The following is an 18,652-nucleotide window of genomic DNA, read 5'->3' as shown; positions in this document are numbered from 1 at the left end:
CGGTTAAACGTCCGACTTCAGCTCAGGTCACAATCTCGCGGTCCGTGAGTTCAAGCCCCGCGTCGGGCTCTGGGCTGACGGCTCAGAGCCTGGAGCTTGCTTCCGATTCTGTGTCTCCCTCTCTCTCTGTCCCCCCTCCCCCCGTTCATGCTGTGTCTCTCTCTGTCTCAAAAATAAATAAACGTTAAAAAAAAAAAATTAAAAAAAAAAAAAAAAAAAGAAAGCCAGAGTAGCCATACTTGTATCAGACAATCTAGACTTTAAAGTAAAGACTGTATCAAGAAATGCAGAAGGGCACTGTATCATAATCAAGGGATATATTCACCAAGAGGACCTAACAATCATAAACATTTATGTGCCAAATGTGAAAGCACCCAAATATATAAATCAATTAACCACAAACATAAAGAAACTCATCAATAGTAATACCATAATAGTAGGAGACTTCAAAACCCCACTCACAGCAATGGACAGATCATCTAATCAGAAAATCAACAAGGAAACAATGGCTTTGAATGACACACTGGACCAGATTGACTTAACAGATATATTCAGAGCATTTCATCCTAAAGCAGCAGAATACACATTCTTTTCCAGTGCACATGGAACGTTCTCCAGAATAGACCACATGCTGGGACACAACAGCCCTCAGCAAGTATAAAAAGATCGAGATCATACCATGCATATTTTCAGACCACAATGCTATGAAACTCGAAATCAACCACAAGAAAAAATGTGGAAAGGTAACAAATACTTGAAGACTCAACAACATCCTACTAAAGAATGAATGGGCTAACCAAGCAGTTAAAGAGGAAATTAAAAAGTATATGGAAGCCAATAAAAATGATAACACCACAATCAAAATCTCTGGGACACAGCAAAGGCAGTCATAAGAGGAAAGTATATAGCAATCCAGGCCTTTCTAAAGAAGGAAGATCTCAGATACACAACCTACCCTTACGCCTTAAAGAACTGGAAAAAGAACAGCAAATAAAACCCCAAACAAGCAGAAGACAGGAAATAATAAAGATTAGAGCAGAAACTAATGCTAACGAAACCAAGAAAACAGTAGAACAGGTCAATGTTAATTCTTTGAAAGAATTAACAAAATTGATAAACCACTAGCCAGTCTGATCAAAAAGAAAAAGGAAATCACCCAAATAAATGAAATCAAGAATGAAAGAGGAGAGATCACAACCAACACAACAGAAATAAAAACAATAATTAGAGAATATTATGAGAAATTATATGTCAATAAAATGGGCAATCTGGAAGAAATGGACAAATTCCTAGAAACATATACACTACCAAAACTGAAACAGGAAGAAATAGCAAATTTGAACAGACCATAACCAGTAAGGAAATCGAATTAGTAATAAAAAATCTGCCAAAAAAACAAGAGTCCAGGGCTGGATGGCTTTACAGCGTAATTCTACCAAACATTTAAGGAAGAGTTAACACCTATTCTCTTGAAGCTGTTCCAAAAAATAGAAATGGAAGGAAAAGTTCCAAACTGTTTCTATGAAGCCAGCATTACGTTGATTCTAAAACCATACAGATACCCCACTAAAAAGGAGAACTATAGACCAATTTCCCTGATGAACATGGATGCAAAAATCCTCAACAAGATATCAGCCAACCGACTCCAATAATACATTAAAAACATTATTCACCACAACCAAGTGGGCTTTATACCTGGGATGCAGGGCTGGTTCAATATCCACAAAACAATTAACGTGATTGATCACATCAATAAAAGAAAGGATAAGAACAATATGATCCTCTCAATAGATGCAGAGAAAGCATTTGACGAAATACAGCATGCTTTCTTGATAAAAACCCTCAAGAAAGTAGGGATAGAAGGAGCATACTTAGAGATCATAAAAGCCATATATGAATGACCCAATGCTAATATCATCCTCAATGGGGAAAAACTGAGAGCTGTCCCCCTAAGGTCACGAACAAGATGGGGATGTCCACTCTCGCCACTGTTATTCAACATAGTATTGGAAGCCTCTGCAATCAGACAACACAAAGAAATAAAAGGCATCCAAATCGGCCAGGAGGAGGTCAAACTATCACTCTTCGCAGATGACATGATACTCTATATGGAAAACCCTAAAGATTCCACCAAAAACTCATAGAACTGATTCATGAATTCAGCAACGCTGCAGGATATAAAATCAATGAACAGAAATTAGTTGTATTCCTATACACCAACAATGAAGCAACAGAAAGAGAAATCAAAGAATAGATCCCATTTACAATTGCATTAAAAACCATAAAATACCTAGGAATAAATCTAACCAAAGAGATGAAAAATCTATACACTGAAAGCTATAGAAAGCTTATGAAAGAAATTGAAGAAGACACAAAAAAATGGAAAAAGATTCCATGCTCCTGGATAGGAAGAACAAATATTGTTAAAATGTCAATACTACCCAAAGCAATCTACATATTCAATGCAATCGCTATCTAAATAATACCAGAAGTCTTCACAGAGCTAGAACAAATAATCCTAAAATTTGTATGGAACCAGAAAAGACCCCAAATAGCCAAAGCCATCTTGAAAAAGAAAACCAAAGCAGAAGGCCTCACAATCCCAGACTTCAAGCTGTACTACAAGGCTGTAATCATGAAGACAGTATGGTACTGGCACAAAAACAGATACTCAGATCAATGGATCAGAATACAGAACCAAGAAATGGACCCACAAACGTATGGACAACTAATCTTTGACAAAGCAGAAAAGAATATCCAATAGAATAAAGACAGTCTCTTCAAGTGGTGCTGGGAAAACTGGACAGCGACATGCAGAAAAATGAAACTGTACAACTTTCTGACACCATACACAAAAATAAACTCAAAATGGATGAAAGACCTAAATGTAAGACAGGAAGCCATCAAAATCCTCAGGGAGAAAGCAGAAAAAAACCTTTTGACCTTGGCCGCAGCAACTTCTTACTCAACACATCTCCAGAGGCAAGGTAAACAAAAGCAAAAATGAACTATTGGGACCTCATCAAAATAAAAGCTTCTGCACAGCAAAGGAAACAATCAGCAAAACTAAAAGGCAACTGACATGATGGGAGATGATATTTGCAAACGACATATCAGATAAAGGGTTAGTATCCAAAATCTATAAAGAACTTATCAAACTCAACACCCAAAAAACAAATAATCCAGTGAGGAAATGGGCAAAAGACATGAATAGACACTTCTCCAAAGCAGACATCCAGATGGCCAACTGACACATGAAAAAATGCCCAACATCACTCATCATCAAGGAAATACAAATCAAAACCACAATGAGATACCACCTTACACTTGTCAGAATGGCTAACAATAACAGCTCAGGCAACAACAGATGTTGGCAAGGATGCAGAGGAAGAGGATCTCTTTTGCATTGTTGGTGGGAATGCAAGCTCGCACAGCCACTCTGGAAAACAGTATGGAGGTTCCTCAAAAAACTAAAAATAGACCTACCCTAGGACCCAGCAATTGCACTACTAGGCATTTACCCACGGGATGCAGGTGTGCTGTTTTGGAGGGACACATGCACCCCCATGTTTATAGCAGCACTATCAACAATAGCCAAAGTATGAAAAGAGCCCAAATGTCCATCGATGGGTGGATGAATGGATAAAGAAGAAGTGGTATACATATATACAATGGAGTATTACTCGGCCATTAAAAAGAATGAAATCTTGCCATTTGCAACTACGTGGATGGAACTGGAGGGTATTACGCTAAGTGAAATTAGTCAGAGAAAGACAAATATCATATGACTTCACTCATATGAGGACTTTAAGAGACAAAACAGATGAACATAAGGGAAGGGAAACAAAAATAATATAAAAACAGGGAGGGGGACAAAACAGAAGTGACTCATAAATATGGAGAACAAACTGAGGGTTACTGGAGGGGTTGTGGGAGGGGGGATGGGTTAAATGGGTAAGGGGCACTAAGGAATCTAACTCCTGAAATCATTGTTGCACTATATGCTAACTAATTTGGATGTAAAATATAAAAAACAATAAATAATATAAAATAAAATAAAAATAAATAAAATAAAATAAAATAAAATAAAATAAAATAAAATATCCAGTTAAGAAATAGGCAAAGGATATGAACACACGTTTCACCAAAGAGGATATACAGAAAAGATATTCATTATTATAAACCACAGGGTAACAAAAATTAAAACCACAATATGGCATCACTATCCACCTATTAGAATGAATAATTTTTTAAATAATGACAACACCAATTATTAGTAAGAAATCAGAGAAATTGGATCACTCATACTTTGCTGAGGGGATTGCAAAATGATACAGCACTCTGAAAAACACTTGGTCAATTTCTTATAAAGTTAATTATCTTCTGACCTAGCAAGTGCATTTCTTAGGCCTTTGGAGAAATAAAAACTTAAATTCACACAAAAACTTGTATATAAGTGTTCATAGCTTTATTCATAAAGCCAAAATTAAAAATATCCCTCGTGTCCTTCAAGAGATGAACAATTCAACCAGCTGTAGTACATATATACCATGGAATACTACTCAGCAATAAAAAGGAATGATGGCTAAACCTCCAGAGAATGCTGAGTGAAAAAAAAAAAGAGGCAATTAAAAGGTCACATACTGAATGAGTCCCTTTATGTAACATTTTCAAAATGACAAAATTTTATTTATTTTTTATTGTATCTTCTTTTTTTTCTTTTTTTTAAATTTAAACTTTAGTTAGTTAACATACAGGGCAATATTGGTTTCAGGAGAATTCAGTGATTCACCACTTATATACAACACCCAGTGCTCATCACAAGTGTCCTCCTTAATACCCATCACTCACCTAGCCCATCCCACATGCACCTCCCTCCATCAACCCTCAGTTTGTTCTCTCTCATTAAGAGCAAAATGACAAAATTTTAGAAAAGCAGGACAGGATGGTATATGTGGTTATAAAAGTATCACCCAAAGGATCCTTGTGGTGATGGAACTGTTCACGATCTTCACTGTAGTGACAGATACTAGCCTTAAACGTATGATTAAATTGTACAGAACTACACACACACACAGACACACACACACACACAGAGGAGTGCCTGGGGAAATATGAATATCCTGGTGGTGATATTATATTATAATTATATTATGTTGCAAAATATTAACATTGAGGAAAACTGGATAAAGTGTACACAGGAGCTCTCTGTATTTCTTCTATCATTTGAATCTAAATTTAATTTAGTAAAAATTTTAATTAAATAATAGGCCTAATTCCAAATGGTACAATATAACACTAATATTTTAAAAATTATTTTAAAATATTTTAAAAATTATAATATCTTAAAATTGATAGCAACTGTGTCTGCAAAATATTAACACTAACAGCCCTAAAAATACTTTTATTTTTTATTTATTTTTTAAATGTTTATTTATTTTTTAGAGAGAGAGAGAAAAAGAGTGCGAGCAGGGGAGGGGCAGAGAGAGAAAGAGAGGGAGACACAGAATCTGAAGCAGGCTCCAGGCTCTGAGCTGTCAGCACAGAGCCAAGGCAGGGCTCAAACTCACAAACTGCGAGATCATGACCTGAGCCAAAGTTGGATGCTTAACTGACAGCCACTCAGGAGCCCCCAAAATACTTTTAAATACGAGAATCGATTTTAAGTACTTATCCATTAGTAACTAAAGTCAATGGCAGTGACTTGAAACTTCTCGTAAGATTCTTCTTATAATAGGATTTACCTCTATTTATAAACAACTACCAGCTTTTCATCTTTAAACAGAATAAAATTTAAAATAGCTCCTCATAAGTCTAATTATTTAATATATTTCTAAGAGATTCTCTCTTGTTCATTGAATTTTCTCTTGCCTCTAAATATATAGGGGAGGTTATTATTTACTTATACATTTTGTATTTATATAGTTTAGGTTCAGTTCCCAAAGGATATTAATAGTGTAGACAGATGTCTTGAACTCTATAATCTGGTATATGTTGACATAACTCTAAAGGTGGGAAGGATAATCAGGCAAATTTGGAGGAAAAGAACAAACAGACTTTATCGTTTCTTTGGGAAAATATTGCCCAAAGCATATGTTCATTCTATCTAAAATATCAAGTCCTTATTTGAATTTGGCTCCAACAAATTTCAGAGTTCCTTGAAATTACATGATGAAATTGGAGTGGGTAGAAAGCACATTTTGGAGAATATATAAATTAGTATATAAAACTAATTATTTGTTCATTTGTTGAAAATGTTAACTTACTGCAGAATGGTTTTGTGGCAGTAGTATCCAAAAACACAGTGGTCCTGAGAAATCTTTTTTCTTTTCTTTCTTTTAAAACATCTTTCCATAGCTCAGCTTGATAACCTGAGATTTGAGAAAGAAAACATTAGAAACTAGACTTCAAGCAAATAGCACACAAAGCTTTCAAATCACTAAAGGAACTAAAGGATCAATGTATTATAATAATTATTATAATTATAGTTCAGGATCTTTATAACTTAAAAATGACTTTTCAAATAATTTTACATTATATTTATTTTAATTACATGATACTTCAAATTAAAGATTCACAAGCAAATCTACTGCCTGGAAATCTTATCAGAGGTTAGAATACTCTATATGGCTACAATCCATTTGTAGCAGTCTTTACTAATATATCATAAATTAAGAATTTTATTTGTATCTTTTTAGTAAATATAGCAGAATAAAATTATTAGATAAAATAAACACAGAATTTAGTTCCATGAGTACACCCCCCAATTCTCCTACAAATACACATTCAAAGAGATACAGTATATATGTCTGTACATTATATATAATACATGAAGTGTAGATAGCATCTATATACACTATATATTATGTATATAATATGGATATTTCCAATATATACATTATTACTAAATTTGAAATATTATCACACACACATATATATTGAAAATGCTTCCCACTTTATGTATTTGTCTCTTTCCACTTTCTACCTCTGAATTTGAAATGTGAACAAGGTAGAAAGAACACTGAATTGAGAATTAAGGATTTTAACTCTAGCTCTCACTTGTGTCCTTACATAATACTTATGCTCACACCGGGTCACAATTTTCTCATTTATATGGAAGAGCAATGAAACCAGAAAAGCAATCCCCAACATGAGGTCTGAAGAAAAGGAATCCCACAGGATGTTTTCTGGACAGAAGAGGTCTACAAGAAAATAAGTCTGACAAAGCCTGCATATTGCCTGTCTCTCCTAGCAATTCTCTATGCATGTTAGTATAAACCTCCTGCTGAAGAAAACTGCAGGAAGCTTTTTAATTCAGCCTTTGTAATTGCTTCCCATTTAATAGAGCCCCTTTGGCTCTGGAAACATTTCTGGCAGATCCTGATCATGACACTGATCAGATGTTTACATGCTCATAACATGCCTGGGGGTTGGTAATGTCTTTGGAAAATCCTGAACAAACAACCTCTGAGATTCTTTCCAGCTCTTACGTTCTATTTTTATGTGGATTCATTTTTCTCTATAATTTCCCACCAGCAGGCTGTAGTTATCGAAAGTTGGAATACTTAACTGCTCTTGCCAAGTTTTATCAATTTGGAAGGTGAACCATGTATGATTCATGTCTACTTGCTAATAGCAAATGAAAAGCTAACAATGGTTTATACCTCTCCACTTGCTCCTAAAGCTTTCCATAAAAATAAAAACCCTCAATGCCACTAAGAATGCACAACTCTCAAAGAAAGAAAGAAAGAAAGAAAGAAAGAAAGAAAGAAAGAAAGAAAGAAAGCAGTCTCTTTCTTTAATGGAAATATACATGGATGATAAATAGTGAGAGTCCTCTGCAAAGCAAGAACAAAGATCCTCATGAGACCACCAGATCTGTACACTACACTGAGCATAGAAAGGCAGTTGATTAAACTTCTCTCACTAAATACCTTATAAAATACTTAGTAGGAAATAAACTCTTGTGTCTGGTTGTTCCACAGGCAATTTTTCCATAAAATGCTAACACGTTCGTAAGTAAATAAAAAGCTTCCAGCAAAAAATACTAACAATTATGTTATTCATTTTCCACAAAATCTTATAGTCAACATACCAATCTCACTTACCTAGCCTAGGACATGATTTTTCCTTGAAGTTGTCACAGTCCACACATGAACCAGCATGGAAATCTTTGTGTGAAGGACAAGGAAATGAAATAAAATTGCAGGTTGTTTCCAAAGATGCCATGAACAAGTAAACGGCTCTCTGGTGACTGCATTTAATAAATGCAATGCCTTAAGTGTTAAAAAACAAAAAACAAAAAACAAGCAAAAGAACTGCAGATGTATTAAACCAAGTTCAAGCAAATTAGAGAAAAAATTAAAGGTTAAGTTCTACTCAATACCATGCACTTGTGAATATTGAAATGTTGCCTGACCACATTGTGCCGTTTTAACTCAAGCAGCTAGAGGTAGTACCATTGAAAATGTAAATTCAGTATGCTTTTACAGGAGATTTAAAAGACATTTTTCTAAAGTAATAATTACCACAGGGGAAAAACGTGTTTAATTTCAATAATCTGACACACTACAAGCACAGTGCCACAACACTTAATGGCTATGTACACATGGTTCTCTTCTAATCCCTCACCCCTAATATTTCTATTTAATGTCAGAGATGATTATGAAACCAGGTAACATTAGAACTTCATTATGTACCTTTCTTTCCTCAACTTCTCATATCCTTATAACCTTTGATCAAACTTCTCTAGCTACAGTGGGCTTTGGCCATATGTTACTTGACCAGGTGTCACTGTAGATGCTTCCTATGGCTCTGAACTGAGCCAAACTCCACACCTGGAGCAGCTGTTTGGCTATTTATGTAACAACCAAGTGCAAGAGATTATGAATCTGTGTTTGTACAATACTACAGTGATGGTAAAGATTAAGTCCTGGAACCAAACTCATGTTATGTGATACTTTGCCCAGATTGCTTCTTCAATAACTCAGAACTTCTCCTAATGTTTAAAATAATGAAATACAACTGTTGAAACTAATGTAATAGGTTTCATCATGACCAAATGGTATATCTACTGGTCAACTTTATGAACCAATAAAAATCCAATTAAACCATTTTTCACCAATGACTCTCATTAATCATGAGCAACAGTGATCAAAATCTTGCCCATAGATTAAGAGGGAAAAAAAGTAAACTGATTTTCTTTCATCATTTTGAATCATCTGTAATTCATTCAAAAATATTATTGGTATACCTGCAAAAATGGATTTAGGACAGCCAGGTTGCTTTTTTCCTCCATTTGCATAAAAATCTATATGTCCCAAAGGTTCATTAATGCCTAAACCTGAGAAGAAAAGCACTCGAGAATCACAAAGTGAACATAATCAGGTCAGCAACACTTGTACAAATAGCATCTCCTATAAATTCCATTGAAAGTGACTCCTACAGTTTGAACTGAAAATAAAATACATGCTATTTTTAAAAAGACGCATTTTAATGCCTCAAATTAACTCCTCATGAAAATTATGTCATTAATTTAACATATTTATCAGTCACCGATTTACTATGCCCATCACAGTTCTTTGTGCTATGAATATGCAAGTAAAAAAGAAAAAGAGAGAAAAAATCCTTTTTTTTTTTTGGTGGAAATTAAATTTTAGTGAGAGAAAGACCTAATAAACAAGTAAGAATATAGTATGCCAGATAATAATAAGGGCTGTAGAGAAAACACAAGTAGAACAAGAGTACAGTTAGTGCCTAGTGAGGGTGGCAGGTTGCTCTTTCAAACAGTTTGGTTAGGGAAATTCCCATTGAGGAGGTAGAGTCACACAAAATGTGAAAGATGTAAGACAGTGAGCCAAGCAGAAAACTATGTGAGCGTACCTAAAGTATTCAAAGAAGCCAGGCTAGCTGGAGTACAACGTGGATGAGGGAGCACTGGAAAGAATGAAGCCAAGTCATACAGGACCTTTTAAGCCAGTGTGATGATTTGCTTGTACCCTGGATAATAAGGCCTAAGACTTGGTACTAGATTCACTAACTGGAAAAATCTAAAGATGCTGCTTCAGCTGGAACAAACTGGGCCAGAGTGACATAAACCTGTAGCTATGATTTAAGGGCTTTTGTATATCTGTAGATCCTCAAGGCACTGGAGAATTACAAATTCTGAGTCCATGATTACCAATATGGGATCTATAACTTGGGGAAGTCATAGGAATGAAAGAGGGTACCAAGTTCAGAATACTCAGGACTATGATTAGAAATGAAAATCTTGCTGCCAAGTAAGCCTGCTGGGCTTTGGCTTAGGGACTACAAATTTCCTACAACATAATAAACTCTTAAAAGTGATCGGCAATAGATTTATATAACAAAGTAAATACTTGCGGCTGACAGTCAAGATTAAGATGCAGCAACATGATTTAGTTCTGGTATGTAACAGAACAAGATAACCATTAGTGAGGTATTTATTACCAGAGCATAAGAACACTGGGCATGTGCAATATCGGGGAGGGGATTCAATGTGTAAGGAAAGGCAAAGAACAATTTTTTTTCTTTTTTTTTTTTCCTTCTTTTAATGTTTATTTATTTCTGAGAGAGACAGAGACAGAGACAGACAGACGATGTGAGTGGGGGAGGGACAGAGAGAGACAGGGAGACACCAAATCTGAAGCAGGCTCCCTAAGCAGGCTCCAGGGTTTTAGCTGTCCACACAGAGCTTATGAACCACAAGATCATGCCCTGAGCCGAAGTCGGATGCTTAACCAACAGAGCCACCTAGGCACCCCAGCAAAGAACAATTTGGAACTCCTTAGAATTGGGAAGCATAAGTGTGATTTGACTGTAACAGTGGTGAGGGTTTGATAGCCTCTTTATATTCCATCAACTGCCTGCAATTTCCTAAATATGGCCCCAAAAAACAAAAAGGCCAATGATTTTGGAGACCTTTAATTTCCTTATGTCTGAACTCAACATGGAGTTCCAAGAACAGGGGTTCCAGGTTGGAGCCATCATTTTCTCCAATCTTCTACTAAAGTAGAATCAAGCCAAGAAGACTCCTCAGGGATCAAAGAGAAGCAAAAGACATTTATATTAACTTAACAAACAGCCCTTGATGTCATTTTCCCTTTATCAGATGGAGGAAGATGAGCAGTTTGGTCATTTAGGTCATTCATTTCCTTCATTTGAGGAAGTATAGGAAAAGCATATATGGCTTTTTAAATTTTCTTTTTATTATAGTTTATAATACATATATGAAGAAAACATAAAGCTATGGATTAATTACTATCAGGGAAATAGTCAATTAGCTACCACACCAATGTCAACATATAGCACCTGGAAACCCCTACAGTGTTCTTATCTAATCACCAGCTTCTCCTTTTCCTACAATAATAATAACTACCTTTTAATAAAATAATTTTTTTGCTAATCTTTAGCTTCTAAGGATGCCTCCCAAAACATTACAATTTATATTTTCCCATATAAAAATTGACTCATATTCATGTATCCTTTTATGTATGCTTTTATTATAAACTTGCTTTCTTATAATAATCCAAATTGGGTATGATTCATTATCCATTTTTATATGTTGCTGAATTGGTTTACTAGTGTGATGTTTCATGTAGAATTTTTGTATCCATGGTTATAATAGAAAATGTCCACAAATTTTCTTTTCTGTAATGTCTGTCTCAAGTTTTGACATTAAATTTATGAAGGCTTTTTAAAAAGGTTGTAAACAGTTTCCTACATTTTTTTTACTTTTTAATTTTTTTTTAAACATTTATTTATTTTTTGTGAGACACAGAGAGAGAGAGACAGAGTGTGAATGGGGGAGGGGCAGAGAGAGAGGGAGACACAGAATCTGAAGCAGGCTCCAGGTTCTGAGCTGTCAGCACAGAACCTGATGTGGGGCTCTAACTCATGAACTATGAGATCGTGACCTGAGCCGAAGTCAGATGCTTAACTGACTGAGCCACCCAGGCACCCTGGGATTTTTAAATTACAGTTTCTATTTCATTAATAATTATAGAACCAAATTTTCTCTCTTAATTTGTTAGTTTGGTAAATGCTTTTTCTTCTTCATAAATTTTTTCTATTTTATATATCATACCATATAATCATATATTTTCATTTCTGCATAATATTGTTCATTATATCATAATACAGTCATTTTAATACCTGTAGCATCCGTAACACTATCTCCTGTTTATTATTGATATTGTGTCTTCTCTCTTTGTTCTATTTTTTCTCTCAAAGAATATATTAACATGGAGAGTGATATATAAAATTTAAGCATTCTATATTTCCTTCATTTCATGGAAAGAAGATAAAAATGAGATGTTTTACAAGCTTCATGTATGGGTTTCAAAAATATTTCTGATACCTCTGCATCAGAGAACCTACTATGAGAAAAGTGACTCCAAATCGCCAGTTCACTTCTAGAATTTTTCTAGATGTTGGACTGGTAAGTTTTCCCTGATATCCCAGCAGGAATATTAGCCCAATTACCTAATTCACAATTTTGGAAGGCAACATAGATTTTTTAACATATACAACTGAATAAGGACAAAACCTATTGGTAAGTAAAAATGCACTCTGAATAGTATTCAAGGAAGAATTAATCTGTCAGATATGTACTGACCCCAAATATCTCATTCAGAAATTCCTTGAGACAGGTGGATATGCAGCATCAAAATTCTGTGTCCCTCATTTGTGATGGTCATGAAAAGATCAACCAAAGGTGCCAAAACAATGTGGCATTTAGTGGTAAGTTAGATCTGATAGGTTGGGTCATCAAAAGATGTTGAGAATGAAAGACAATACAAAACAGTTTATTAGGAAAATCCAAAAAATAAAAATAAAATAAAAAGTAGGAAGAGCTAATTCCAAGGCCATAGGCAGAGCTGAAGTTGGGATTTCAGAAAGAAGAGCTCAGACAAAGAACTGCAGAGCAATTGGGCAGTAGGTGTATCATGTGTGGGAATGCTAAGCTGATATAAGAGCTAGAGATAAGGAAGACTTGAGAGGTTGAGGTATCACACTACAACTGTGAACCTTAGGCACTGACTCCCTGTGAGATATAGGTGAACTCAGATTCCACTTTAGAAGCAAAACTGTACCCATATAGGGTTAGCCCAGGCATTGATATTGAGAAATTGTCATCTATGGCATTTATAGCATTTGTATCTCTTGCAAAGGCACTGGTATGGATCACCATGAAGTCAATTTAGAGGACTATGGGAGCAAATAAATTACCTGGACCAAAGAGAAAAATAACCTGAGGAAATAGGAGAATCAGAATAGTCTTTGCATCACTTCCTCCTTTCTCCATGGTAGCACCATAACCTCCCCATGCCCACAGTGACAACACATGTAAATTATCAGCTAATCAGAGCAAGAAACTGGTGAAGGCAGGCTCTGGAATCAAAAGATTTCAAATTTTTTGAAATTTTGAAATTTGAAAGTGGCTCTGCCGCTTACTGGCCTTGTGACTTTGACTCTAGCTTCCCCATAAGTAAAAAAGAGATGACATTTACTTATCTCATGGGAACTTAGGAGAATGCCATAATTAATTCACATAAAACATTTAAAACACTGCCTGAAGTATATAGGAAGTGCTCAATAAATATTAGTATCATCAATTCCAAATCAGAAAAGGGCTTAGGGCCATCTAACTTATTCCTTGAAAGTGCCTGTCCAAAGCATTCTGGACCAAACTATCAATAGTATATTTGACATTTTCAGGAAGATAATTAAAAACAATAGAGAAATTATTTCTCTACCTTTAGGGGAAGGTATTCTTTACCTGTGCCTGAAACGCTGTTTTCATTTCTAGTTGATAGATATCACAGCAAGAAAATGAGTGGAGAATGGTAACCTAAATACATCAGGAACATTAAGCATGGGAGAATTTGTGATCAAATCAAAATTGTCAATAGCATGAACAAGATGAAGTATTTTTTAATCAAATTTCCGCTTTTTAGGATGATAGGACAGGTCTTGAAACCTGAAGGAGGTAAATTGAAGGCAAAAAGTGCCATGTTAACACCATAGGATATCACTAACTCCAAGAAATACCACTTGTGGGAAACATAATCATTTTATAATTACAGACTCATCATCACTTTATCCACTAATCTTCCTCCTTTTATGTTCTCCGCATCCCAATGTCTACATCTCCTTTTCATTTTCAAGTAATTAAGCAATAAATCCTACATTGTTACCATTGATATCAGAATGGATGACATCCACAAACTTTGCATCAGTGTAATCTAATCTGAGATCACATGGCTGTCCAGAGAACTTTGGCCCAGCTGGGTCAAGACCTGAAATTCAAGAAACTATCAATCAATTAAGCAACTTCTACTATAGTGTTTATTAGATCATATGTTTGCATTATTATATTATAAACATAAGTCTATACAGCTTTAAACTTGTCTAAAAACTAATCTAAATATAAATGAAATTGGATGAATAGCAAATATCTTCATTATCTGAATAATTTATACCAATCTTCCAAGTTTACCAACAATCTAGTGTTAAGCCACACTAGAAATGCCTCAACAAAATATTGTAGGTTTTTTTTTTTAGCATTTTTATTTAAGAAGTACTTAGAGATAAACTGGTAGTATTTTTATAGTTAATAAGTAACTACTACTTTTCCTGGAGGGGAAGGGGAATGAGTAATAGCCTGGTCCTATCTTGAACTTCATGCCTTACTAGTTCATCCCAGATCTATCTGCAGTTCTAAAATGAATTTTAAGTGCCAAATACAATTTGTGGTGGGGTATAAAACATAATTATTGTTATGTTATCATTTATTTTCCACCAAAAGCTTCCCATATACACACAAGAAAAGAAAAATGTATTAAAAGTTCCATGGAATATAGATATTATTTCTGGTGCATGTGAAATTCTACATAGAAATTCTAGGCTCATGACCTACTGGCAACTGTCAAAAAGGGGCAAAGAGGTAAAATTCAACACCTTGAGAACATCTGTGCAATGGGAGATACGCTCATCTCAAAAAAGAGATTTTTTAAACTAAAATATAATGTTGCTCATCCCAAGCCCTTCTATTTTCCCTAGTGTATTTAGCCCACTTGACTGAATGAGGCAGAAACTTCTCTTTTCATAAATAATTCTGATGTAGAACTACTACACTTGCTGGAATTTTAAACCCTGATGATTGCTTGACATGTGGAGCCATTCAAACTGGACTAATGTGTGAATAAACACACTTTAACATAAAGTAGGATTACTGTGATGGTTGAAAGAGAAATAGGCTTTGGTTGCTAGAAAGCTTTGCATAAATCCTGGCTTAGCTGTTAAGAACTTTTTGACCTTCCTACATTCATTCAGTTAACCTGTTTTCGTATCTGTATAACAGGGATATTACTAAAACTGATCAAAGTAAGAAAGGTATACTTAAAGTTTGTAAAGCTCTTACTTATGCAATTTATTCACCTCTCCCCTCCCCCTTTGCTTCACTTAATACTCTATTACTTTTATTAACACTCAAAATCATTATAAATCTTCTACAGACACATATCTCAATAATTGTTTTAAAAAAACAACTATAGGGCACTTGAGTAACCTGACTATAGGGCACCTAGGTGTCTGACTCTTGATTTCAGCTCAGGTCATGGTTTGGGTTCCACACTGACAGTGTGGAACCTGCTTGGGATTCTCAGTCTCCCTCTCTCTCTGCCCTTCTTCTCATGCTTTCTCTCTCTCTCTCTCTCTCTCTCTCTCTCTCTCTCTCAAATAATAAACCTTTTTTTTTTTTAAGCTAAATTGGTTGGGGAAGGATACTAACTTTCTGGTTCTAAAATCACCACCATTCCCAAAAGGAAGCATGAAAATCCACGTCAGCATTATTTGGCTACTAAACTTTCTGCATGCAGGAACTCTGTGAAGGAAACTATGAGAGGAATCAGGATCTAGACTCCCTCAAGCCTGGTTGTCAACTCCTGATTCTCTCTTCTGATGTTCAAGTAAAATTTTTAAAAGAACTGAAATATGTTAATGAAAATTAAATACATGGGTATATATTTAGTTAATACATGAAAAAAGTTTTATAAAAAAAGAGTTACAGAGGGAAGGAGGCAAACCATAAGAGACTCTTAAATACTAAGAACAAACTGAGGGTTGATGGGGGGTGGAAGAGAGGGGAAAGTGGGTGGTGGGCATTGAGGAGGGCACCTGTTGGGATGAGCACTGGGTGTTGTATGGAAACCCATTTGACAATAAATTATATTTAATATAAAAAAATAAAAAAGTTTTATATTTAATGAGTCAAGCTTTTCTCTGGATTATTACAATAATAGGTTCTTAAAATTCACATGGAGCTGCAGAAATTGATCTTCCTCCCACTTCTATATGAGCACTTCAACACTGCTTAGAACTAAACAAGAAAGAAGACTTTAGAATCTAACTAAAACAAAGGCGAGCATTGAATATAATATAGAAAAAAATAATGTGCATCATTTTTACTGTTTAACTATTGTGCCTGTTAACTTGTAAATAAAGTAATTTCTCATGGTTAAAATTATGCTAAAACACTAATTTTATCAAAAATATTTTACCTGTTATTCTTCCAAGTTGACCTTGAAATATCTTTCCAACAAATCCACTAACATGAGCCCCTAAGCTCATACCTATGAAATGAAAATTATCAAGAGTCGCTCCATGGTTCTGCAATTGAAAATGAAGTGTTATGATTTTCATTTCAGAAATCACAAATTATGCCTTGTGCATCAATATTATAGTATTCACTATTTTTTTTCTGGTTTAATACATTTCTGGGAGATAGAGAATGGGATTTTATAATTTCAAAACAACATATTGTTCAAATTTTTCCATAAGATATCTGATTTTTCTCAATATATTTTTAGTAATAACATTAAGCTTTTAAAAACCTTTGTTATCTATTATCTAAAATAGTATATGCAAAATAATACATTAATTAATAAATAATTTTGTAATAATAGTAATAGACATTAACAGGTACTTAACTTGAATAAGTGTTTTATAACTATCATATTCACATTAACTTGAATAAGTGTTTTGTAAATCTCATATTCACACTAACCCTACGAGTTATTTATTTTTATCCTATTGCCCAAAGTTATTAAGAGCACATATTAAGTGTTGAATGAATAGTTTGATAATGAGTTGCCCAAAGCCAAATATACTTATTACTGTAAGGGAAAAAGATGGACTTCAAGTCCAGGCCTATTTAACTCCAAAATATATACTAATCTGCCTCCTTGTTTTATCTGATCAGATTGTGTCAAAATCCCTAGGAAGACTGGAACAGTGTGAATTATCATTCTCATTTCAGAGATGATAAAATGAGACTCATGGATTTTAAGTGATTTCCCAAATCCACAAGCTGGAGAGTGATGGAATCTGATCTTCCAAGCCCAAGTTTTGAGCACTTCTTAGAGTCTTAGCCCTGGAGGGCCACTAGGGAGCTAACAAGGAGGGAAAGTTTCTCCCACCACACTCTCAGAAAGCAGGTTATGGTCCATTCAGCAGAGTGACACATTTGATGGCTTGGAGAAAGATGTGGAACATTTACTGCCAATGAGAAACTAGACCCAGGCTTTCCAGCCACAGGTTAATTTTCTTCAAATTTCTCAGAGCAATGCCCAGAAACCTGAAGGGGTATTGTTGTCAACTTTAGTGTTATTAATCTTTTCATTTTTTTTCCTTAATATAAAGCCTCTTTCTAAATTTCTATATTTAATAATCATATTTCCAACACTTTGAAGTACATGTTTATTAGAGAAAAGACCACTTCTATAAGTAAAAATCAGTTATGTAGTTTACAGGTGATAAGAACAGGTGAATCAATCACCTCCTCTGTCTCTCTATAGAGAGATGGTTTGGTTTTGTCCAAACTTGGGGATGTATAAATTATACTGATCCTGATTTTTACTCAGATGATTTTATGCCAGGTCCTGGCTAAGAATTAATGTCATTTTATACTTATATAAAATATTGTCATAAAGTTTGATTATCTGAAATATATAGATAAATAAATGAGGCAGAGAGATTAAACAATTGGTCAGAGTCACACAGAGGATAACAGATTGATTTGATCTTTGAACTCCTCCAGTCTGACTCCTAACCATTATATGTAACTGCTTCTTGGATCAGTTATGCTTGCTTAGTTTTAAGAGAGTCTCTTAAAGCACAACTGAGCAAGTTGAGTTGAGCACAACTCAAAACAGATTTCAAGCCCATGAAAGCCCCAGAAATTACCTTTCTTTCTCTCAAGCGCTCATCACCACCACATCTCTCTCTAGAATAGACACTGATCGCCATATGGGTTGACATAGTCAATGTAGATGTAAATTCCTGATAAGCCCAAATTAGCCTCAATTTGTTAGACTCATCCCAACCCTGGACCTAAATGCTGGACAAATCTAAATAGTATTAAGACTGGTCTCGAAGATTGGCAGAAGTATGCAAATTTTTAAGATGTTTTTCCCTCACTTTTTACCAATTCACACTCAATTAACTATAAACATATTAGCCATACCTTAGAAAAGAACTTAATGATTATATAGTTTATCTCCTTGGTGCACAGAGAATCACTACCTTAACCTCAAGTCAGTATAGGTAAAGTTACAAAAGGATAAAAATC

At 34.8% G+C, this 18,652-nt stretch overlaps 1 protein-coding gene across 3 annotated transcripts in view; it reads right to left on the bottom strand.

Moving 5' to 3' along the window:
* Positions 1 to 18,652, bottom strand: part of LIPI (lipase I) — a 69,876-nt gene that overhangs the window by 27,717 nt on the left and 23,507 nt on the right. For 2 of the 3 annotated variants that reach the window (XM_060640273.3, XM_060640271.3), the window contains exons 4-8: positions 16,584 to 16,692; positions 14,220 to 14,321; positions 9,254 to 9,343; positions 8,109 to 8,276; positions 6,267 to 6,371 (exon numbers count right to left, since the gene is read on the bottom strand). In XM_060640273.3, coding sequence (XP_060496256.2) covers positions 6,267 to 6,371; positions 8,109 to 8,276; positions 9,254 to 9,343; positions 14,220 to 14,321; positions 16,584 to 16,692 — 574 coding nt within the window. The remainder of the gene's footprint in view (positions 1 to 6,266; positions 6,372 to 8,108; positions 8,277 to 9,253; positions 9,344 to 14,219; positions 14,322 to 16,583; positions 16,693 to 18,652) is intronic. The other variant, XM_060640274.3, reaches the window with a different exon arrangement.

This window comes from Panthera onca, chromosome C2 (assembly GCF_046562875.1).
Source record: "Panthera onca isolate mPanOnc1 chromosome C2, mPanOnc1 haplotype 2, whole genome shotgun sequence".
NCBI lineage: Eukaryota > Metazoa > Chordata > Mammalia > Carnivora > Felidae > Panthera > Panthera onca.
Note: the sequence above shows the minus strand (reverse complement) of the source record. Positions and strands in the feature narration are given on the sequence as shown.